General features: G+C 40.6%; 1 protein-coding gene across 1 annotated transcript in view; it reads left to right on the top strand.

The window, feature by feature from the left end:
• Positions 1–1,853: 1,853 nt before the first annotated feature.
• Positions 1,854–25,748, top strand: part of DECR1 (2,4-dienoyl-CoA reductase 1) — a 30,791-nt gene continuing 6,896 nt past the window's right edge. Inside the window, exons 1-7 of the mRNA XM_075920423.2 lie at positions 1,854–2,011; positions 13,591–13,790; positions 15,622–15,679; positions 15,809–15,895; positions 18,894–19,041; positions 24,062–24,161; positions 25,250–25,322. Of these exons, the coding sequence (XP_075776538.2) occupies positions 1,934–2,011; positions 13,591–13,790; positions 15,622–15,679; positions 15,809–15,895; positions 18,894–19,041; positions 24,062–24,161; positions 25,250–25,322 (744 nt within the window). The 5' untranslated portion in view covers positions 1,854–1,933. The remainder of the gene's footprint in view (positions 2,012–13,590; positions 13,791–15,621; positions 15,680–15,808; positions 15,896–18,893; positions 19,042–24,061; positions 24,162–25,249; positions 25,323–25,748) is intronic.

Genomic DNA, 25,748 nt, shown 5'->3' with positions numbered 1-25,748 from the left:
AGGTGATGAGCTTTCGTGGGCCAGACCCACTTCCTGAGATCAAATTGTGGAAGAAAATTGGCATGACCATATATACCAAAGGGATACAATAAAAAAGTGAACACATATAAAATAGACAAATCAGATTTTAGAACATTATCTCATAGACACTAACCTCCCCCCCCCCAATCCTCCCTCTGTTCTAAAATCTGATTTGTCTATTTTATATGTGTTCACTTTTTTTGATTGTATCCCTTTGGTATATATGGTCATTCCAATTTTCTTCCACAATTTGATCTCAGGAAGTGGGTCTGGCCCACGAAAGCTCATCACCTAATAAACCATCTTGTTAGTCTTTAAAGTGCTGCATAGTCCTGTCTTTTGTTTCAGCAAGACCAGACTAACATGGCTACATCTCTATTACTATCCTGACAATTGTCATTATTAGGTACAGACATGTAGTTACAAAACAAATTGGAGGTGGGACAGCCTTTACAAGGAAGTATCAACAAGATACAGTGCACTCCTTTTATAAAAATTACATCTGTCCCAGATGATTTCAGTCTTACAAGCAACATATACATTCATATAGAAATGATTTTATACCAGTGGTTTTGATCACTACACTAGGTTCTTATATCAATTATTCCTATACAGCCGGTCCCCGAGTTGCTAATGGTCGACTTATGACAAAGCTGTTGTAAATGGTGGACCCCAACCTAGGAACATGATCCGTGCTTACGAACAGCGCGGTCGCGTGTAACTCTATGGGGTCCGACTTACGAACGAACTGAGTTATGACCAATTGCTTGGTTTGTAAGTCAGGAAGAGGCTGTAAATGGAGAACTGTAGTAAAAAACTTGAAGAAAAGAACATGCCCCATTCATCCTCTCACTTACCACCTGCCTACATTGTGCATGATCAACTTGACATCCTTCCTGGAAGCCTCAACAGAAGCCCAGAATAGAACAGGCATAGAGTATGATCTCTTAGGTCTAGAGACTCCACATCAGAGCTAAAACACACTAGTGGGACAACTTGTCAGAGCCAGATGTATCTTTTCTGTTGATAAATGGAAGATTTAATAATAGTTTATTCGGAATATTTCACCAAAATATTCATTTTTTCTTTTCTAATAATGTTTGTCCTTATCTTACTGCTTTTTATTTTCTAAATAATCTTTATTGGACTCTTATTAGTGTATTTGCTATAAGTAAACAATTACATGGTCAAAAAGCACTTAATAGTCATGGGGATTAAATAACATAAATAGCTCTCATCTCAACTCCTCACCAATACTGGTACACGAAAGTGGAGTACTTGCCAAGAAATTAAACAGGATCGAGTATAGCATCTTGAGGCACTCTACTGTTTATCTTCTTGCTATGATGAAAATTAACTATCTGCTCTATGCTTTTGTCTCCTAGGCAGTTTTTGATCAATTAAAATGGATCCTCCTTCACACCCACCACTTACGGCACTAGCAATTATCTATGCAGCCGGAAAGGAGGCACAGGAGGCTGCAGTGGTGGAAGGAGCAGGCTGAGCTTCAGGCTGTGCTTACACTGGAGAAGGCGTAACTGTGTGTAGACAGAGGCAGGCGGGAGTGGCCAGACAAACGGACAAATCTGGTTCAGGCTCGAGCCAGCCGCTTGAGCACCGCTGGCGCTTACATGGGCAACAGCATTTCACCAATGGGTAGAACTACGAGTGACGGGTGAAAACGGGCGGGGCGGGGCTGCGCTGCGATTCCTGCCGGCCCGGCCTACTTGGGCAGCTGCAGCCTGCGAGTGCGCGCGCGCGCGCAACCCTTGCAAGGGAAACCCCCCCCCAACTCACACGCACGAGACCAAAGGGCGGGGCCAGAGCGGGGCTCGAAGCCCCGCCCCTTTGCTCCAGGGCGGCGCTGCCACGGAAGTAGCGGAGCAAAGGTCGGTCCGGCGGTGCTGCGGGCATGGCGCTCCGGGTAGGCTGCTGGCACCGCGCCCTCTGGGCCGCCGCTGCTGCTGCGCGTTTCCCTCCCACCAGGCGGGTAAGGCGCCCCCCCACCCCGCGGAGAGGCGCTGCTCCCCCCCTCCCCGCGCCCGAGTAGTACGGCGGTTGCCTGTCCTTCGCCCCCACATGCTGCCCTCCTGCCCCGGGCACAGTGTGTGTCCCTCTCCCCTGCACCCACAGGCTACCCAGCCATAGGCACAGCATATGTTCTGTCTGTCTGGTACCCGCAGTCTGCCCCCATGACTAGGATACAACATGCAACACCTGCCCCTGTCAGATACAGGCCGCCCTTCTCACTCCCGCCCTCCCCCCATGACAAGGGTACAGTATCCAAAACCTGACCCCATAAGACACAGGCTGCTCCCCATGACTAGGGCACACTGTGCAACTCCCACCTCCCATCAGACATAGACTTCCCCCCTCCATGACCAGGGCGCAATGTGTAACACTTGCCCCTGTCAGACACAGGCTGCCCTCCCTGACCAAGGCACCATCTGCAACACCCATTCCCTTCAGATACAGGCTGCTATCCATAACTAGGGCACAGTGTACCCCTATCATCTTCTAGCAAACATACTTTTGTTATGGTAACCTGTCCCCATCTTCCATTCTTCTCCAGTCCCGCACAGTGTAACTGTATCCAAGAAATTAGATAGCCCATCTTGATTCCCCTCTGTTTGGATGCAGTGCTAACCCCTGCAGAATAGTGACATTCAGCATTGCCTATCTCAAATGTTTAAAAAAATCAGGAAATTGGCTTATAATGAAATTTAAAACAATAAACTGATTTCTTTTTATTTGCTTTTTGGTTTATTAGCCTTTAGGATGCCCTTGGTTAATTGTTTGAACTTTTCCTCTACCACCTTAATGGCTAGAAATTTACTTTTAATGAAATTTGAGATTCTCATTTAATGTTTTGATTTCAGTAACTAGGGCTTTTAAAAATACCAACTGATATCAAAAGAATTGTTAACATTGTGAGAGTTGACAGCACTGGAAATCCACTCTATTTCTCCCCTCTCTCCCCCAGGAACCCAGTGAACACCTTCCATCTCCCTCCACCCACTCAGTGTAACTTGCTTAGGTAGAGTCACGGTCACCTTGCCATACATTCAAAGTGTAATTTCAGTCCTGCTCCTCCCAAACATTCAGTGGAACCTTTCTCTATCTGAATAAATATTGCAGATGCTGGTGTGCAGCCAGCCTTTTACCAACCTTTGATCTTGGGAGCAGTGCTATTCAATACAGTTTAACAAAAATAGATTATATTTTACAGAGTGAAAGCAATAAAATAGATTGGTCTGTTTACTTATATAGGTACCTTTGCAAATCATATTTTTGAAAAATTTTGTCCAGCCACAGCACCTGTAGTATATTTTTTGCTGCTGTTTTCAGTCCATTACTCTTTTGGTTCTAATTTGTTTCTACTTTTGTCTTATTTTAACTGGATTTTTTCTTAAATATGCCATAGTTAGAATTCCAGTATTGTGCCTGTCTCAGAGGGGTAGCCGTATTAGACTATAACTTTAAAAACAATGTGTAGTCCTATGACACTTTAGAGACTAACAAAAATATACAGGATCATAGCTTTTGTGGATAAAATCCACTACATTAGATGAGTAAGAATGGAAATAATACAATCCAAGCTATATATAACAGAAAAAGCAGTTACCTGTCAATTGTAGGACATATATCAATGAAACTAATTAAGTGGGCTGGATGTTTCCCATTCATAACTTTTGATGTAAAAATGTGACGGGTAAATAGACTTTGTAGTGCATTAACCAGTGAATGCAGGAGTGGGTAATAATTTTTCGTGGGGGAGCCACTCCAAGATTTTGGAAAGTGGTCAAGGGCTGCACTTTCATGTGGAGGAGATGTGGGTCTAGGATGGAGGTTGGATGCAGAAGGAAGCACAGCATAAGGGAGTGGGGTGCAGGAGGCAGTGTGAGGCCTGAGAGGGAGTTTGGGTGAAGGAGGGGGCTATGACCTGGGTCAGGAGATGGGGGTATGGGTGCAGGAGGGATTCTGGCCTGGGAGAGGGGCAATAGGCGGGAGTGCAAAGTTTGGAAGGGTGCTGTGACCTGGGAGAAGGGGAAAAAGATGTGCACACTACAGAGGGTGGTGACTTGGGACAGGGGAGTCGGATGTGGTGTCTGGGAGGGTGTTTGAGTGCTGGAGAAGATCCTGGCCTGGGGGAGCAATGTAGGAGGGGGTACAGGGTCTGGGAGTGAGTCGTAACCAGGGGCAGGGAAGTGCAGAGGGTTTGGATGGTGACCTGGGGGATGGAGTTGGGGTGCAGGAGGGGCAGGGGTGCCAGAGGCAGGCTCTGGCTAGGAGGGCTTACTTGGGTATCCCCTGGCCTGCACCACCACCAAAGCAGGCTGGGCTCCCTGCCTGCTGCAGCCCCAGATCACTTTAAACTTCAGGCTGTTCCCTTCATGTGGCTCTCAGCCCCAGGAGGAGAAAGAGGCTTGCACTGCCGCCATCCCCAGCCCAATCTCTCACTGAGAGATTGGCTGGGGTCATTTGCTATTGGCTGGTTGTTTCCAGTCAATAGGAGCTGAGGAATGGGCCGGGGGCAGGGACATCACAGGAAGCCTTCCCTCAGAGCAGACAGCTGCACAGACTGTGCTTTAAACCCTGGCAACTGTGTGCCTGAGGGTCCAAGCAGGGTGGTCCACAGGCGGGATCCAGTACCTTGTTGGGCCAGATCCAGCCCCTGGGCGATAATTTGCCCAGTCCTGCATTAAAGTCTTTATTCAAGCCCCAGGTAACAGTGTAAAATTTGTAAATGAATTCCAGTTTAGCAGTCTCTCTCTGTAATTGGATAGTGAAAATTACATTTTGTAGAAGAATGGCTACTTTTAAATCCATGTTTGAGTGTCCAAGCAGGTTAAAACGTTCCCCTACAGGTTTATGTTTGTTATCCTTCCTGATGTCTGATTTGAGTCCATTTATCCTTTGTTGCAGAGACTATCTAGTTTGGCCAATATACATGGCAGAACGGCATTGTTGGTACTTCATAGCTTATATGGTTAGATCCTGTGATGTCATCACTTGTATAGCTATGTGGACAGAGTTGACAATGAGATTTGTAGCAGGGGTAGGTTCTTGGGTGAGTGTATGTGGCTGCTGGTAAGTATTTGCTTCAGGTTGGGGGTTGTCTGTAGGCGAGGATTGGCCTGTCTCTCAAGGTCTGTGAGAGTGAGGGATTGTTTTCCAATATAGTTTGGAGATTGTCAATAATGATTCTGTTCTGCTATTTTCCTTATTGGGCCTGTCTTGAAGTAATTGACTTCAGGGTACTTGGCTGGCTCTGTCAGTCTATTTCTTCACTTCTTCAGGTGGGTATTTAAATTTTAAGAATGCCTGATAAAAATCTTGTAGGTGTTTGTCTCTGTCTGTGGGATTGGAGCAAATATGGATATATTTTAGGGCTTGGCTGTAGACAATCGATCGTGTGATATGTCCTGGATGGAAGCTAGAGGCATGTAGGTAAAAATAGAGATCAGTAGGTTTCTGGTACAGGGTGATGTTTGTGTGATTATCATTTATTTGTAAAGTAATGTCAGTGAAGTAGATTTCTTGTATAGACTGGTCTGAGGTTGATAGAGGGGTGGCAATTGTTGAAATCCCTGTGGAATTCTTCAAGGGTCTCCTTCCCATGAGCCCATATGATGAAGATGTCATCAATGTAGCATAAGTAGGGAATGGGAGCTGAGGAAATGTGCTAGATCAGCCATAAAAATGTTGGCATATTGTGGGGCCATGTGGATACCTATAGCAGTGCCGCTGACTTGAAGATATAAATTGTCTCCAAAGTGGAAATAGTTGTGGATGAGGACAAAGTCACAGAGCTCAGCCACCAGATTTGCTCTGGCATCATTGGGAATAGTATGCCTGACACCTTGTAGTCCATCCTTGTGTGGAATGTTGGTGTAAAGATGAAGAGCTTCTACATATGTGGTAGCCAGAATGGTGTTTTCAGGAAGATTACTGATGCTCTATAGTTTCCTAGGAAGTCAGTGATGTCTTGAAATGAGCTAGTAGTGCTGGTAGCAAAGAGTCTGAGGCGAGTCAACATATCTGGCTAATCCTGCTGTAAGGATGCTAATGATGGAGATTATGGGACCTTTGGGATTTCCAGATTTATGGATCTTGAGTAGCAGATAGAATACTCCTGGTCAGGAATCGGGGGCAAGCGAGGAATGTTTGTGTAGATTTGGTCCTGAGCTGTAGCAGGGAGTTTCTTTAGCAGATGTTGTACCTGGTACCGTGATACTTTGACTTTCCAGACCATCTGTCCATTCACAAAAGGTCTGTCCTGTAACTGTTTACCTCTTCCGTAATGTGCTCAGTAGATTGCTATATCAGGCCTCCTAATAGGTAAGGTCAGAAAACTTATCACTGCATTTAAGTAAATAAAGAAAGTTTATTATTTTCTGTTGTGGCAAATGTATACACATGATTTGTCAATTTATCAAGAATACACTAATTTTCATCTTTCAATGCACTTTCCAACATGGATTATTTTAATTCCTGTTTTAAAAACTGTACAGTTGAGATACAGAAATTATTTGCTAAATCAGTAGCAGGCCTGGAATAAAAATTCAGGTTTCCTGATTCCCAGTCTCCTACTCCAATCTCTCTATGACTGCCTCTCTTAATCATTTCTCTCTTAGACTTTTCTGTATAATATTTTTAATACTAATTCTATGATTGATTCTTTATATGGTCATTAATCTCTAATAATCCATTCTTGCTTGGTTTAGACCACATAACTTCAACTAGTACTATTTCATTTCTCTTCACAATTCTGCCAAATCTTTCAGAACTTGTTGGATCACATCAAAATAAATCTGAATATAACCTCTAGGTGGAGTCCTTTACTTTTTTTTCCTGTGTAATCATAACTTTTTTTTTGCTTCTGGGGAAATTTTACTATTTTATAGCAAAAACAGTGTGTGTAAATATTAGGAAGATTCATAGATCACTGAAGCAGTTATATGTGGAAATAATTTCAATATCATTATTTCCCACATCATCAAACATAATGGTGACTTCCATGACTAATACATGGCATTGTACAGCATTTTTATTGCCTTGTCCAGTTTAGTGTATAAATTAGGGATGTGAAGGTTTAACCAGTGGGACTAGAGCAGCTACCCGCCTGCCACAGACAGAGAGCTGCCCCCTGCCCTCTACCCCAAGAGCACCACTGGGGCCAACCAATGAAGCCCTCCTCCAAGGAGGTGCTGGGTCTGGCACAGGCAGTTTCCCACCCCACCCCTCAAGGAGGGGCCAGACCAGGCCATACAGCCCTACCCCCTGAGGCCTGTCGGGGTGGCCCATGCAGCCCCTCCCACACCAAGGAGCTGCCAGGGCCAGGCCCTGATGAGGACCCCAGATATTTCAGCCCCCTTTCCTGAGCCCCCCTCAGCTGAATAATGCACCCATCCATCCTGCACTTACAAACCTCTCAGCCCCGTGCATTGAGCCCCCACACCTTTCCTTGACTCCTCTATCCCTACCTCCTGCCCTGAATCCCCCCCCACACGCCTCTGAGCCCTCTACTCTGAATACTGCACCTCTACTCTGAGCCTTCCCACACACCCAACCCCATACCCTTACTCCTGCACCCCCCATACCTGCCCTGAGCTCTCTCACCCCCTGCTCTGACTCCTTTACCCCACAACACCACCAACTCCCTGCCCTGAAGGACTCGGGTAATGCCGGGTAAGTCTTCCACTTAGAGATAATGGATAAATATTACGTATATCTGTGTACAGAATAAGAAGGCATCTAGTCACTATTTGTCGTTGAGTGGAATGGGTGAGAGAATAATCAGGCCTATAAATCATCATCCAGAGGTTAAGAAATTACAAAAGTCAGATATGATTAAGGATGTGAAAGGTTAACTAGTAAGCACCACGCTGCCCGCTGCTCCAGCTGGCTGTGCCCCTTAGTCTGCCTGCTCTCCTCCCAACCTCTCCCCCATAGTCCTGAGCACAGCCTTGCCCCAGGGAGTGGCTGTCCTTCTCTTACCCTGGGATGGAGAGTACAGGTGCTAGGTCTGTGAAGGGTGCCAAAAATCTTAAGGATAGTCCCGACCATGCTCCTCATCACAGTCTTTCCAGTTGTTCATTAGGGATGTGATCAACATTGGGCATGTATAGCGTGTTCTCTCCTCTCCCCACAGAGAGAAATGCTTTATTTTAGTGGATATTTTAAATACATGTTGCTATGTATTGATGCTAGATGAAGCCAGGTCAAGGAAATGTGAGTTTTGTGATAAGGATGTAATAGTGTAGTCAATTAACAGATAAGCAAAAGCTTATCAGTTAATGCTATAGACTACACACATTTCCCTCCCCATCTCCCTTTTGCCAGTAATTTTTTTTTCAGGCTGGCTAGCAGCCTGTCTCAGTCCTGGCTTGTGACAGGTCCAGGACCTGTCCCAGCTGCGACTGCATTTAAAGTGTCTTGGGAGCCGGGTGGGCGGGCGAGCAGTCCGGCTCTTTTCCAGCTTGCATCAGGTCTGGGAGCTCAGACCTCCTCAGACGGGGGCTGCTTTATCTTTATTAGAAGCGGCAGCACAGGAAGACAGGCAGGCAGTCTGCGAGGAAAGCTGGTTTTTAAACTGGCTCCCATCGTTGACCATCTCCTGCCTGGCACCCAGAGGCAGTAGTGCAGAGTGGCAGTGGACTCCTCAGGGTAAGGCTGGAGCACACCGTCTGCTGCCACCGTTCCCAGGGATTACAAAATAGTTGACTACCTGATAAGAATTCATGTGGTTACTTGACTATTCAATTAACCGATATTTAACATGCCTAGTTAGTGATGAACTCCCCGCAGGAACTAGGGATCATTTCACAGTCTCAGTGTGGCCCTCCAGAAGGTTATGTCTTTCACATAAATGAGCTTTATCTTCTTTGTAGAATTTCATTGTACCAGAGGTACAAAGTTGTTGACCACAATCTTCATGCTGGAGATATCCTGGTCCTAAATCATGGAGTGTCTTGATGATAAGGACTGAAACCTTGAACTTGCTTTGAGATTTTAAGGGTAGTACTGATTTTAATGTATTCGTAGTAGCCTATGTTATTGAGATGTATTACAACTTTCTATAGCATGCCCAGGTATTTTGCATTGCTGTAATCCAGCCAAGAGATCATAAAAGCATGAATAACTGAGGTCAGGTCATTGTCCACCAGAATGGGACAATCTTCTAACCAACTGGAGATGGCAAAAAGTGTTATTTGTGAATGCCGCCATGTGAAAGTTTAGAGTCAGCGAGCAATCTAAAAGTGCTCCTAAACTTAAGACTGAATTGAGCAATAGTAGGTATGTACCTTCAACCAAAGGAGATTCACCAGGACTGAGAACTCTTGAAAATATTTTCTTCTGCCCATTAACATAACCTCTGCCTTGCTGAGGTTTGGCTTCAGACAGTTGTTTGCAGCCAGGAGCCATTTTACATCCATCATGGCCATCTTGGTAGGAGTGTGACTAAATGTATTTCTGTGTATCATCCTCATGTTGCTGGTGGAGATTAGCTCTCTGCCCTATCCACGGACAGGAGTTGCCATTAAAGCAACTTCTGTTCCACAACTTGGCCTGAATCCAAATTGTGCTGTGTCTAGAATAGTAGCTTCAATTAGAGGAGGTTGTAATTGACTGTTAGCCAGCTTCTCTATGAGTTTGCTTGGGGAAATGGGAGATTTAACACTGTGCAGTAGTTATCTAGAACTAATGTGCTCAGGCTAGGTCTCTTCAGCATTGGTTGGACTATAGCATGTTTGAAGTAGGAAGGAGAGATTCCCTTCTTGAAAGAAGCATTGACTTATTTTAGTCAGGAATGGTGCCATTTGCTCTTCCCTCTTTCATAAGCCAGGAAGAACATGGATTGGATTCACAGATTTCAGGTTGACACTCTTGTGCAATGTCCAGAACTTCTTGATGCGTGAATACAGTAATTCCTCATTTAACACTATAGATATGTTTCAGAAAATGATCGTGTTAAGTGAAAACGTATTATGCAGGGTCAATTTTCCCATTGAAAATAATGGAAAAGTTGGGGGTTGCGTTTCAAGCGGTGGTGTCTGTTGGGACCGGGACATAAGGTTGTGAGAGAAAGGGGACTGGGTTACAGCAGGGAGGGGAGGTGTTTGGCTCTGGGGAAGAGGAGGAGAGGAGAGGGGGATTGGGTTGGGAGTTTGCTCCTGTGACGGGTCTGTCAGGACTCACACTGCGTCCGGTGAGGGGGGATCGCCGGGGAACGGCGCGGTGAGCGGCGAACCCTCCGCCGCTTTGCAGGGAGGCGGGGGAAGCCCCGTGCAGCCGCCAGCAATGGGCCGTCTGGGGAAACCCAGCCGCTGGCCTGCAGGCGGGGGCGGAGGAGGAGTCAGAGGGGAACAGTGCGGCAAGTGGCGAACCCTCCACCGCTTTGCAGGGAGGCGGGAGAAGCCCCGTGCAGCTGCTGGCAACGGGTCAGCTGGGGAAATCGTGTTATTCCAGGGACAGTCGTGTAATTCAAAAAACGTTCCCTAAAAAAAAAAGTACTATCACGAAAACGTGTTAAATGGGCATGTGTTAAATGAGGAATTACTGTATACTGAATTCTGGGAATGCAGATTGGCTGGTAGCAATAGGTGAAATGAATCTTTGTTGTTTGAGAAGGTTTCCTGAATGTGTGTGGTCTTTCCAGTGACGTAAGGAGATAGTTTATTGCAGTGATTGGTGCTCAGTTCTAGTGCCAATTGCAAACACACAGGATTGAGGGGAAGGGAGTGGCGAAAATGTCATTCTTCGCAAAAGCCTTTGGCTTTTGTTGTTTTCATGTAAAAGTTCTGAAGGTGACTGGCAGTCAGATTATCTTTGATATGGAAAAAGATTATTATAGTTTACTTTGGTCAGTTAATTGTTCATAAGGAAAAAAGAGAAACATATTTTGCCAGAATAGAACAACTTGTAAATAGCTAACTGAAAAAGCAAAACATTAACTTGTATGATTATAAATATATTTCCACAAGGTATGCTGTGGAAAAGTTCTAAATTTTGATGATATTTACCTAGAAGACTTCAATCAGCACTAGGATATTTACTTTAGTATGTAATCTAGATTTGAACCGTGATAAGTGTGAGTTTGTCTACTACAGAATTTCTTTGTAGTATTGAATTAATTTATTTGCCTCACTGAGTTGTTGTTACTTGGATCACCAAGTTCACTTCAGAAATGTAAGATTTCCTTATCTTTAAAACAACTTTTATAACTAAGTACACACCCTTTTTCTTCTGGTCAAAACCAGTCTTACAGAAATTCTTAAAAGCATTGTGGCTGGGGCAGGCTATAATTGTCATCTAAACTTTGACATGGATTATTGTGAAGTGTAATTTAGTTTCCATTGGTAGGTTCAGGAGCAGTCAATATAGTTCTGCCCCCACTGGCCAGCCCCACTAAATTTTGAGACTAGCCTGAACGCCTATTTAAATTCTTCATTCTGATAGGGAGACAAGCAATTTACATCACTCCAACCTCTCACTGATAGCCTTCCTGCCATCTGGGTTACCCTGGGCATCTTTGTTTTATTTACTCCAATGCAGAGGCTTTAAATTTAGGAGATAATTGGCAATAGTAGAGGATCTAGCATAATGAGTTCCCAATGGTTAAACTGTTCTAGCTGAAATTTTACAAAAGCCTTCAGCTTGAAGATTTTCAGTTTATACTGTTCAAACTAGCAAAATTATAATCAACTAAAAAGTGGGTGTTATAATGGGATGTTCAGGCATTTTTAATGCTCCATCTATAATAAAAGTTCTAGTCGTAAAAGCTTAACTCGTATAATTAGTTCCATTAACCCATGGCATTAGTTGTATGGGGCTTGATCTTGTTTCCATTGAAGCCAGTAATCAGGGTGGATAAAATCAATGAAAAACCTATCTAAAGATAGTTTTGATTAAGATCCATCATAGCTCAAAGATATCTCTCTTTGGAACAGGGCTTATAAATTCTAATTCTACAGTACAGTATAAGGCAATATATTCATATAATGCTTAAGAAAAGTTTTATAAATGAGTTTCAGTAGTTTGTGGATTAGGGACTTGATTTGATGGGGTTCCAGAGCCTTCTGCATAGATTATTTAGGTTAATCTTTCTAGCTACCCAATGGGATTCAGTGTTCAGTCTAAGGCTACAGCTAGACTGCTGCTTTTTATCGGAAAAGGGTATGCAAATTGTGCTCAACAATTTGCCTACTTTTTCCGATAGTTTTGTCGGAAGAGGCTTTTCTGTCTACACTGAGTCAAATTTCGGAAAAACCTCTTCTTTCAGAAGAGCCCTTCTTCCTCATGGCATGAGGAAAACAGGGCTTCTAAAAGAGCATGTCTGCTCTTCAGACACTTTGTCTGCTCGTCAGACAAAGAGTACGTCTGCAAAAAATGTCGAAAGAGTAGATGTGTTCCCTGGATGCGATAGAGTTTTTCTGGGATACCTCCCAGAAAAACTCCAGAGTCTAGACATAGCCTGGATACCATCAGAGAGGCTTAATTTTGCAGTAGTCAAACTGTGAATTTGTGTCTCCAGAGATAACATGCTTGTTAACAGCAAAAATGTTTTTAAATATATAAATAATACATAGAGATGAGAAATAAGACCGCATCCATATTGGCCCTCTGCAAATTTGTGTACATACAGTCAGTCCCTTACCACTTTCTAAAAATGTAAAGTTTCAGAAAGTTCAGTGAATTGAAGATTGTTGGGAGAGATTTAGATCTGGACAAGGAGAAGATGTCTGGAGATAAATGTGAGAAGGGAGGGACAGGCAGTAGAAGCAAAAGTAAAACTGTTTGAGCAGCATATTCCAGAAATGTCGAGGTTTTTCTGAGTGTCGCCTTCATTGATTTTAGACCTGCCCATACCATTCTCTCAGTAGAATGCACTTTTATGTAGAAAAACCATGATTAAATTGAGTCTTCCTGACTAATGATTTAAATCAATTTGATTTAAATCTAATCACCCTGCCAATAATGAAAATTCTATTTACTAAAATGATGAAGAATCAAGGCCTTGGGTAGGTACTACTGAAAGCCCCAATCTTGCAAGGATTTATACATCTGCTTATCTTTACACTTAGTTAGTAGTACTGACTTACGAGAGCTACTCATAATGCATACAGTTAAACACGAGCAGAAGTCTATATAGGATCAAAATCCAGCACTTCAGTCCTCCTTTGGGATTTACAAACAGCTGATAGAACCACATTATTGAATCCCAATGTAAGATTACAGTCTACAGGAGTAATCATTGTAGGACTGGGCACAGTGTTCAAAAGAATAAAAATACTTAAAATATATTTTCAACAGTTATTTCATTTGGAAATGTAGTGGAAATTACAGCAGTATATTCACTCTAGAAATTAAAATGACTTTAATATACATATTTGTTTAAAAGTATTCATGTGTAGGCTGATGCAATAAACATAAAATAATTGCTGACAGGTAATTTGTGTCAATTGTGAAAATATTATTGTAATTACAAGACGGAAAACTTAATTTTCTTATAATAGTTATGGGAATCCATGCATACTTGCAATAATAAATTATTTTCTTTTCCAGTTCAATCATACATCAAATGTATTAAGTCAAAGCAGCAATGCACCACAAGCTAGCTTCTTTTCACCTCTTCAAAAAGTGATGTTACCACCAAATGCCTTTCAAGGAAAAGTGGCTTTTATTACTGGAGGAGGTACTGGGCTTGGCAAAGGAATGACAACAGCTCTGTCCAGTTTAGGTGCTGAATGTGTTATATCAAGCAGGTAAATCCTAATAATCAAACCTAAAAAATCTTTTTTAAATTTAGTATTGAAAACTGCATTGATCTGCTTCCTAATTCTTCATAAACAATACGTTTCTTATTCATAGCTACAGTAATGTAATTTAGATCTGGCTCTTCATCTGCGTTACTATTTTAATTAGAATCTGGTGTGTTACATTTTCAAAAGCTACTCTCAAATGTATGCAAACATATTGCAGAGTGTAAACATTATATTTAAAATTCTTAGTATTTATGTAGGATATGCAATGCCTTCTGCTTGACTGCTGTATAGCCATCAGTGAGAAGAAATACATATTAACGTCATAATGATAGTCCACAAGTCTAAACACACTCTGTCCACTTAACTATACAGGTGACACCATCACAGTACCTAACCACACAAGCCACAACATCAGGGGCTCATACACCTGCATATCCACTAATGTGCTATATGACATCAAGTGCCAGTAGTGCCCATCTGCCATGTATATTGACCAAACCAGACAGTCTCTGTGACAGAGGCTAAATGGACATAGATATGACATCAGGAATGGTAACACACACAAACTTGTAGATGAACATTTTAACCTTCATGGACATTCAATAACAGATTTAAACGTAGCCATCCTTCTACAAAATAATGTTATCACCCAGGGAGACAACTGAACTAGAGTTCATGTACAAGTTCAATACTATCAACTTGTACTTAAATAAAAATCTTAACTACAGAAGCAATTTCCCAGCTTTTGAGATTCTCATTTCCACATCAAATGCTGTGAATAAGACACATCCATCCTGGTCCTACAATTGACAAGTAACTTCTTTTGATGTTATATATGCCCTGGATTCTGTAATTTCCACTCCAAGTCATCTGATGAAGTGGGTTTTACCCACAAAAGTTCATGGCCTAATAAATTTGTTAGTCTCTAAGGTGTCACAGGACTGCTTGTTGTTTTTATATTTAGGGAAGGATTTTCTTAATATCTCACTTAAACTAACTGTCATTATTGTTAAGCATGGGAATAATTTGCCAAAGAAAGTTGTTGAATCTCCATCATTGGAGATTTTTAAAAGCAGAGATGGTCTGGGATAGTCTAGATAATATTTATTCGTGCCATGAGTACAGGGAACTGGATTTCATGACCCTCGAAGTTCCTTCCAGCTTTATGATTCTAAATAAAATGCTTAGAATCCTAGAACCATGAGTTTCATAAAATCATAGAAGATTAAGATTGGAATTTTATCCCCCTGCTCAAAGTAGGACCAACCCCAACTAAACTATGTCAGCCAGGGCTTTGTCAAGTCTGGCCTTTGACAACCTTGAAAACCTCTAAGGATAGAGATTCCACCACCTCCCTAGGTAATCTATTCCGGTGTTTCATTACCCTCCTTATGAAATAGTTTTTTCTAATATCCAGTGTAGGTCTCCCCCCCACTGCAACTTGAGATCATTGCTCTTTGTTCTGTCATATGTCACCATGGAAAATAGTCTCACCTCTTTGGAACTCCCTCTCCCCCTTTCTGGTCAGTGAAGGCTGCTAGGATAATGGCATTTTTGTTAAATATCGCTTGATATATTTTTCTATCAAAAGTATCTTTTTTTGTCCCAGCTGAGTTTATTTTAGCTGATAATATGAGAGAAGATTAATTAAATGAAAATGCCAAGTGGCCATTAAATTATTTTTATTTCAAAGGTGAATTTTGCACTAAAATCACCAGTACATAGACGGCATTCATAGAAAGATTTTAATGTTTCAAAGTGTAATGATTTGTAACATAGATTCTTTCAGTGGAAACACAAAAGTCATACTAAAATGTATAATTATTTCTAGGAAGATAGATGTTTTGAAACAAACTGCAGAAGAAATTTCTTCTAAAACAGGAAACAAGGTAAGTTTATAGTTAAGTTTGTATTTTTATTAGTTTTTAATGTGCTTTAAAGAATTTTTTGGCTTCTTTATCTCGTGAGTGATACTTTAATAAAATCTTACAGTTGCCTTTTCCTCTATTATTATATAGGTGCATGCAGTCCAATGTGATGTGAGAGACCCAGTTTCTGTTAAGAATGCTGTTGCTGAATTAATCAAGGTGGCTGGACACCCTGCTGTAAGTATGCTAGTTAGGAGGCAATGACTTCAGTCTTTATTGCTGAAAATACCCTGAACAGTTTGTAGGAACAAAAATGTTTCTATAGTGCTTATCGCCACTTTCAATGCTTCAATAGCCAACTGGACCAAATCCTGTCCTCTTACTTATTTATAGAGTTCCATTGCTATTAGAATGGAATTACTTGTTTGAGTGAAGCAAGAAGAATGTAGCCGTACAAGAGTAATTATATTTAACCCTGTACTTATGACACCTGTCACATTATGCAGAGTCTCTTCCCAATTAGAAGCAGAAATAACAGTAATAATGTCTTTCTTTCATCCTTCCTTGCCTTTATTTTGGTGTATACAAAATATACAAGAAAGCCCTCAGCAACTCACCGTCAGCTAAATAAATCAGAATTCTCCTACAAGTTAGTTTCCATAATGGCTGAGTAAAAAAGGCTGTTTTGGAACAAAACTAAAGGAACAGGTTCTAAAGGCAGAGGCTGCTCACATATACAGAATGGGAAGTGACTATACAGAATGGCTGTGTCTAGATTGCACCCCTTTTCCGTAAAAAGGATGCAAATTAGACACAACGCAATTGCAAATGAAGCGGGGATTTAAATCTTCCCTGCTTCATTTACATAAACATGGCTGCAGCTTTTTTCCGGCTCGGGGCTTTGCTGGCAAAAAGCGCCAGTCTAGATGGGGATCTTTCGGAAAATAAAGCCTTTTCCGAAAGATCCCTTATTCCTCTTAAAAGTCGGACTGACGTAACCCGGGGACTGCCTGTATTGTGTTCAGTTCTGGGTACCACCTTTCAAGAAAGATGTGGAGAAATTAGAGCAGGTCCAGAGAAGAGCAACAAAAATGATTGAAAGTCTAGAAGACATGACCTCTAAGGGAAGACTAAAAGAAGTGGCTTGTTTAGTTTAGAAAAGGGAAGATTGGGAGGAGACAAGATAGCAGTTTTCAAGTACCAAAAAGCGGGTTACAAGGAGGAGGGTAAAAAATTATTCTTTTTGACTTCTGATGATAGAACAAGAAGCAACGGGCTTATAGTGCAGCAAGGGAGGTTTATGTTGAGCATTAGGAAAAACATCCTGTTAGGATGGTTAAACACTGGAATAAATTGCTTAGGGAGGTTGTGGAATCTCCATCACTGGAGATATTTAAGAGCAGCTTAGATAGGCATCTATCAGGGAATATCTATGGTGCTTGGTCCTGCTGCGAGGTCAGAGGACTGTACTGATGACGTCCAGGGAGATCCAGGTGCAGCACTATGGTAGAGAGTGGTTGGGAGATGACTCCGGACAGGGGAATGGAGGGCAGGGTCAGGGAGAGGGTATGTATGCAGGAGAGGATTCTGGCCTGGGAGAAGGGAATAGGAGAGGGTGCAGGGTCTGAGAGGGAGTTGGACCAGGGTGAAAGGGGGTACAGAGGATTTGGGTGGTGGCTTTGGGCAGTTAGTTGGGTGGAGAAGAGAGGATAGGGGTGTTAGAGGCAGGCTATGGCTGGGAGGTGCTTACCTAGGCAGCTGCCACTAAGCAGTCCTGCAGGAACTTGAAGGCTGCAGTCTCAAACTGCTCCAAGTGGCTCTGCTTCAAGCAGGGTGAAGGAATGGGAGGAGGCGAGAGAGGAAGGAGGCTTCATTAGCTGACCCTGCCGCCAGTCAAATATCTCAGCTGCTATTGGTTGAAAACTGGCCAATGGGAGCTGAGAGATTTTGCTGAGGGGTGGGACAAAGCACAAATCCTCCTGCCTCGCTCCCAGAATAGAGCAGCAGCATTTAAAGTGGTTGCTGCTGCACTGTGCTTAAGGATCCCAGCAAGGCAGCCGTGGACTGGATCCAGTGGCTTGGAGGGCTGCATTCAGCCTGCTGGCAGCCACTTGCCCACCCCCAGGTCAGAAGCCTTGTGATGAGAATATATATATATATATATATATGTATATATATATATATATGTGTGTATATATATATATATATATATATTTTTTTTTTTACTTTCTTGGAGTTGTCTATCCTGGTTAATTACTATGTGGGACAAAACCACTTGATGGTGAGTCTGTTTAAAACATTAATTTTTTTGTACACGTTTGTTCTCATTGGAATAAAACAGCCAAGGTCAGTGACTACTTATATTAACAACTTTAGTGGGATGGGCAATAAACGGCCCATGGACTGGACGTGGTTTACAGGATTAGCCTCTGATGGGCCATGTGGAATTTATTTACCTGCACATCCACAGATACAGCTGCTTGCAGCGCTCATTGGCTGCAGAACACCATTCACGGTCATTGGAAGCTGTGGGAAGTGGTGTCCTGGTCCACACTGCTTCCCGCAGCTCCCGTTAGCTGGAAATGGTGATCCATGGCCAATGGTAGCTGCAAGTGGCCATACCTGTGGATACACAGATAAATAAAGTTCCGGCAGCCCGCTGAAGGCTAACCCTAGCGAACCACTTCCTGCTTATTGCCCACCTCTTAATTTGAGTAATATGAGATCTGAGGGTTGTCGTTTGAAGTATTAGTAAAGATCCTTGAATTTGACTGACACAGACTCTACCAAGCTATCACTGTAGAATAGCTTTCTTTTCAGTATTCACTATGGGAAACTGTCACAGGGATGGGACACCCCATCACCATTTGGGAAGAGGAGAGGGGTGTTATAGCCCCATGGCTGAGTCCAAATGACCAGAGGATGGTATGGCCTAACGGCCAGAGTCAAAATGGCTGTCCTTTTGGTCAATGTCTTTCCTCTCTGCAGGACTGCATAACTTGGTGGTCAGAGTCTATATGGCAGCCTTCCTCTGTGGGGCTTGGTGACAGAGTATATATGGCAGCTCTCTGCAATTTATGATGGATTATTTTCTTTTGTCGGTCTAAACTGTCTTATTTGATAAGAATGGTTTTACTTCTATACCTAGCAATGCCAAGAGATTTTTTTTAACTCTTAAGAGCTATGGTGTACTAATTTCCATATAACTTTTTAGACCTGTCTTCTCTTGTTTTAGGTTGTGATAAACAATGCAGCTGGAAACTTTATTTCTCCTACTGAACGACTTTCTGCTAATGCATGGAAAACAATAATTGATATTGTTCTTAACGGTACTGCCTTTGTAACTCTGGAAATTGGAAAGGAACTGATTAAAGTACAAAAAGGTAAGTTACACTTCAAACTAAATAATGCCTAAGGATTGTGATATCTTATTGCCATTTATTGTCCTTGTTTTAACATGTATTCAATATAATGGCAAGTTTTGATGCTTTAAACAAATATTTTGATAAATTAGTCTTAATGCTGTACAGGTTTACAGGCTTTGTATACTGCAGACATCTATCCAATACTCAGCACTGCCTTAATGTATGAAGTTGCCCACTAAGTCTAGTGACTCTCACTAGATAATAATCTAGAATTGTCCTGACTTGTATTTAGATTTAAAAAGATTAGCTTTTTATAGGGAAATGTTGGTAAACCTCAATATCACTGTGTGCACACAAACCAACAAAAATATTTCCATCAATAATAATAGAAATTTACATAGGGTCAAAGTAAGAAAAGTGCTGCTTGAGAACTTATAAGAGTTTGATTAATTATATTTACTTTGTATATTTTGACATATGATGTTGACAGTTTGTTCATTATAAGGTTTCAGATTTTTTTGCTGTTATAGACTGCAGTTATGTTGAAGCAGGAACAAATGTTTCCTTTCTAATAATAATCTTTCCCAAATATGTTCTTCATTATTGTATAATCATTGTGTCAGGCTCTGTCTTTCTTGCCTGAAACCATATTTACTGCTTACTAGATTGTAATTTTAAAATTAGTCTCTTCATATATTTTACAATATAGCACAGTGAGCTTCATTATGATTCTTTTAATGTATCTGTATATAACTACTGCCTCAATGCCTCTTTCTTTCTTTCTTTCTTTCTTTCTTTCTTTCTTTCTTTCTTTCTTTCTTTCTTTCTTTCTTTCTGTACGTCTAGACTACCGCATTTTGTCGACGGAAGTTTTGTCGACAGATACTGTCGACAAAACTTCCATCGACAAAGAGCGTCCAGACACATTGAGTTCTGTCGACAAAGCAAGCTGCTTTGTCGACAGAACTCCGTAGTCTGGACACAATGTTACAGGCAATAACACCTTCTGTCGACAGAAGGTGTTATGCCTCGTAAAATGAGGTATACCAGCATCGACAAAACTGCTGAGTTCTGTCGACGTTATGTCGACAGAACTCAGCGGTAGTGTAGACGCTGGTATAGTTTTGTCAACAAAAGTCCACTTTTGTCGACAAAACTAGGTAATCTAGACTCTTTCTTTCTTTCTTTCTTTCTTTCTTTCTTTCTTTCTTTCTTTCTTTCTTTCTTTCTTTCTTTCTTTCTTTCTTTCTTTCTTTCTTTCTTTCTTTCTTTCTTTCTTTCTTTCTTTCTTTCTTTCTTTCTTCTTCAAGGAATCCTTGGGAATAAGGTATTTTAATTTCAATGGGATTTTTCTTGGGGAACATTTTAAAATATTAAATTGCCAGTAGAGCATAGACTTAATTGATGAATGAGTTACATCATCATCTTTTGTTTTTGCAATAATTATAATTCAAATTCATAGTCTGTACACAGTACATGAATATTGAGTAGTTTACTTTACATATGTGTGCCACCTCATCTTGTGCCTATATAATGTAATCTCATAGACTCATAGACTTAGACTTTAAGGTCAGAAGGGACCATTATGATCATCTAGTCTGACCCCTTGCACAGTGCAGGCCACAGAATCTCACCCACCCCCTCCTAGAATAATCCTCTCACCTATATCTCAGATATTGAAGCCTTCTCTTCCCCCATTACCTTAAATACACATTGCTTCTCCTATATTCTTCTGGAATAATTCTGGAAGAAACCACATCTAAAGCATGCACTTAGGCCTGTTCCTATATTTTATATAAACAAAAATCTGTTACTGCAATCATAGTTATAAAAATGCTAAGTCTTATCAGATTTCTTGAAATTGTAGTCTTTGTTAGAGTGGTGTAGTAATACGTCACTCCAAAAAGTATCCATGATGCTTTGAATTGTATCTTATGGTTTCTGGTCAAATGGTGTCTTCATGTTCCATAGGTATTGCATTCTGGAAATGTACAGTCAGTCCAATCCCACAGAGAAGTACTAATATTTCCTTCCTCCCCAGCATTGCCAAGATCCTTTTATTTCCATGTCCACAGCCAAATGGAGATTGCCTATCTCCTAGAACTGGAAGGGACCTTGAAAGGTCATTGAGTCCAGTCCCCTGCCTTCACAGCAGGACCAAGTACTATCCCTGATTAATTTTTGCCCCAAATGGCCTCCACAGGGATTGAACTCACAACCCTGGGTTTAGCAGGCCAATGCTCAAACCACTGAGCTACCCATCCCCCCTTTTAACAATATTTGGTCAATATTGGTATAGCTGCTTCTGACCTCGCTCTGTCAAGGGGCACCTGGTTTTACTTAACTTGCATTTAATAAACTCTTATAAGTTTACTAAGTATGCATAATTTTTATTCACATTGAAATAGATTTGAAAGATAGTTGGAGAAGGGAGTACCTATTTTTTGTTCCCAGTCTCTCTATAGAGAATTGTATTTCTTTAAAGAGGGCTAATTATTGCACAATAGCCTCACACACATCTGTTAATGCCCATTGAACTTATATTGTTGGTTTTTATTTAATTCTCCTGTGAATTTCTCTCACCATAAATGTTTAACTGAGTTACTTTTCTTTGTCTTTGTATGTGGGCTTAGCCCCAAGGTATAAAATGTTAATGATGTCCTTAAGGCAACAATCCTAATGAAAATCATTGTTTTACCCATAGTGGTTTTTTAATATTTTAGTTTTACATTCACTAGAATTAGGAACTAGTGGCTTCTTCACCACAAACTTATAGTGGTGACTAATGTTTTGTCCCCTCTTTCCCCTTTCTCAACTACAGTAGGTACACACTAATGATTGGGGAAGATATTTTGAGTAACTGTGTTATGCAACAAAAAACAGGACTATGTAGCACTTAAAAGACTAACAAGATGGTTTATTAGGTGATGAGCTTTCGTGGGCCAGATCCACTTCCTCAGATCAAATAGTGGAAGAAAATTGGCACAACCATATATACCAAAGGATACACGTGAAAAGGACAAATCAAATCTCAGAACAGAAGGAGGGATGAAGGGGGGAGGTAAACGTCTGTGAGCTAATGATATTAGAGGTGATAATTGGGGAAGCTATCTTTATAATGGGTAAGATAATGTCTTTGTTTAGACCTAGGCGTAAAGTGTCGAATTTAAGCATGAATGACAGTTCAGAGGATTCTCTTTCAAGTCTGGTGTTAAAAGGTCTTTGAAGCAGGATGTAGGTAATCAAGTCGTTGAGACAAAGCCCTTTCTGGTTGAAATGGCAAGAAACTGTTTTTTCTTTGTGATCCTATCTAATATCTGTTATTAGATATTAGATATTTAATATCAAATGTTAATGATGTCTTTAAGGCAACAATCCTAATGATATCTAGCATTAGATATCTAATTTTCTTCCACTATTTGATCTGAGGAAGTGGGTCTGGCCCACGAAAGCTCATCACCTAATAAACCATCTTGTTAGTCTTTTAAGTGCTACATAGTCCTGTTTTTTGTTTCAGCTACACCAGACTAACATGGCTACATTTCTATCACTGTGTTATGCAAGAAACTGTGAATGAACAAACAAAAAAAATCACAGCACAGAATGTGCTTTGTTTTATGTTAATAATTGCTATTTTAATTGTTTATGTATTTTATACAAATAATCTGTTATGATACCTCATTATGGCACTAATTGCAATATTTAATATAACAGTTGATAAGATTAACTGGTGTATTTTCTGCTATCGCATGAGTTACTGCGACCTGCTAAGAAAGATCTCTGGGCACTATAATAAACTTCAATTTCAGCCTCAAGCCCGCTATTGCAATTTGCAATTATTTAAAACTATGCTGAAGTTGTTAATTGTTCACACGGATGTTTTATCTCCTGCCCTTTCAGCCAGGAAGTGTGGGGGATTGATGAAAACTGGAGCCAAAATAGAGCCTGAGAACCGAGGGTATGCCTGCACTGCAGATAGACGTGCAATTCCCAGCTTGGGTAGGCGCACACACGTTAGCTTTCATCAAGCTAAAAATAACAGTGCAACCACAGCAGCTCCAGAAGTGGCTCAGGCTCGTTGACAGAGTACATATCTAGGTTGTCGTATGGGATTGTACTCAGGCAGCTAGTCCAAGGAGTTGCCTGTGCCATCACAGCTATACCACTGGTTTTAGAAAACTAGTGCAAGCAAAGCTAGCATATGTGTATCTACCCAAGCTGGAAAGTACAGATCTGGTTGCATTATAGAAATACCCTCAAGGCCTCGGCAGCAAGAAGCATCGCTCATGCCATGTACACTAGAAGGGGTTTACTGATATAGTTTCAATGTCAGTGGAACTCTGTCGCTACGTCTACACTGCACAGTTATTTCGGAATAAACTGTTCTGGAATAGTTATTCCAAAATAGCTTATTTCAAAATAGCACATCTACACCGCAGAGAAGCCTCAAAACTAGTCCGACGCAGGATTCCCTAATGTAGATGTGCTTTCTCAATTTAGAGGCCCCAAAGAAATAGCTTAGAATGGCCCTGGTGAGGGGCTATTTCAAAATAGCAGAGGTGGAGTATCTACACACGGCTTATTTCAAAATACCTATTTTGGAATAGGCATTATTCATCATGGAATAAGGCTTACAGAAATCGGAATAAGCCGTCTGTTATTTCAAAATTATTTCAAAATAACAGAATTGCTGTGTAGATGCTTGCATAGTTATTTCGGAATAATGGTCATTATTCTGAAATAACTTTGCTGTGTAGACATACCCTGTGAGTGCAAGGATATACTTGCACAATTCCAAATGCAGTATTGGGACTTATAATGCTATCAAGAAAAAGCATTCCTATATATGGAATAACTCTTTCAGGCACTGTTAAACTGAAAATAAAAAGAACAACTGGAACTAAACTTGTTTGAATTCATTTTTACATCTGAAAATTATATCCGTAAAAACAACACCATTACTATTCTGATACTTGTTGATTTTAAGATTTGTAACTCATCCTGTGTGTTTGGAAAATTATCTTCTTGCATCTTACAGGGGCAGCATTCTTGGCTATTACAACAATCTATGCAGACAGTGGGTCTGGATTTGTATCACCAAGTGCCTCTGCCAAAGCTGGGGTAGATGCAATGTGCAAGTGAGTAGTTGAGCATTACACATGCTCTATCTTCACATCTCCCAGAGCTGGCTAATTGGTTCTGTATCTATATCCTGTCAGTCTGGCAAAATGAAACTAGTTGACTGGACCATGAATGGACTTGTTAGCTTCCATTTTCCATAACAAGAAAGCAGATGCTACTGCCACAGCTTTTTGTGGAAAGAAACATTTAAGTTTTATTACTTTTGCCATCTTACCAGGGCAAAAAGAAAGCAGTAAATAGTTGTTTACTGAATTCCATGGAATTCTGTTGCTTAGATTTTTGTCAGGACCATCTGCAATCATTCTTTTAACAGCTTTACACAGATACCCTCATTCCATTCCCCCAAACAAAGGCATCTGTGGTTATTAACGGCATGCAAATAGATTATACTAATAGACAGTTCAGCCACTACATTTCAATAGAGACAACCAAATGCAAATATTTGAAAATATAAATAGGTCAGGTGTGATTATATCTCCAGACAAACAGAAAGCAAATAAGAGACATTTTTGCTTTGCTCTGTATGCACTTTTTCACACAGATGGTGCATGACCTAAAAGTGTGCTCATTTAAAGAAACAATAAACAAAACAATAATATTGTTCATAAATGAAAACTGCACTGCTTATTCTGCTGTAAAACATTTTAGAAGTTAGGATTTAGTTATCTTATTTTTCCTGAAACACTTGATTTGAGAATTATATTGGAGATCTGCAACAATATATTGGAGATCTGCAACTGGTGGGATTCTGTAAAGTGTCTAAGGAAGATAGATACCTACTTCCCAGTAATTGTCATTAAAGTATACGTTATCTCCAATATATATGTCAAATTGGTGTCACTCTGTCAGTTGGCTAATTCGTATATCATGAGAACCGTGTGTGAGAACACTTCAATCAAATTAACAATAATAAAAAAGTAAAAATATTTCAAGAAATCTATAAGCACCTAGGTCAGGATTAAAATGTTAAAGTGTTTACATGTTTGACATATATACTTCCCAGTTTTGATTCTAAATTGCTTCCTGAATAAATTAGACAACATACTATTTGAAATATTTATGCATTCTATTAATGAATTTTTAGGTCTCTTGCAGCGGAATGGGGTAGATACGGCATGAGATTCAATGTGATCCAACCAGGTCCAATAAAAACAAAGGTACATTTTTAGTAATTAAAAAGTGAAGCATGACCTTGCATATGCTTAGACTTGACAGAAATTTATTACATTTTTATCAATTCAATGGAAAATATAATTTTTTATTTTAAAGCATTTTTATGTATTTAAATTTTTACAGTTGCACAAAATTATGATTATTTGAGCTTTTATTTTTTTCTCTTAAATTTTCACACAGTTGTGGGAACTTATTTATGGAAGTCATAAAATAATTATTTAATTACATTAAATGTTGAGATGCAAAAAGTTAAGTTTTATGACTGTTAAAAATATAAATAGTCAACATCATATATCAAAATATATAACAGGGTTTTAAATCAAACTCCAGTAAGTTCTCAAGCAGCATTTCTCTTATTTTGTCTATCTGTAAGTTTTGGTAGTCGATAGAAATATATTTTAATTGGTTTG

The sequence above is a fragment of the Pelodiscus sinensis genome, chromosome 2 (assembly GCF_052426305.1).
Source record: "Pelodiscus sinensis isolate ZL-2025 chromosome 2, ASM5242630v1, whole genome shotgun sequence".
Classification (NCBI taxonomy): domain Eukaryota; kingdom Metazoa; phylum Chordata; order Testudines; family Trionychidae; genus Pelodiscus; species Pelodiscus sinensis.
Note: the sequence above shows the minus strand (reverse complement) of the source record. Positions and strands in the feature narration are given on the sequence as shown.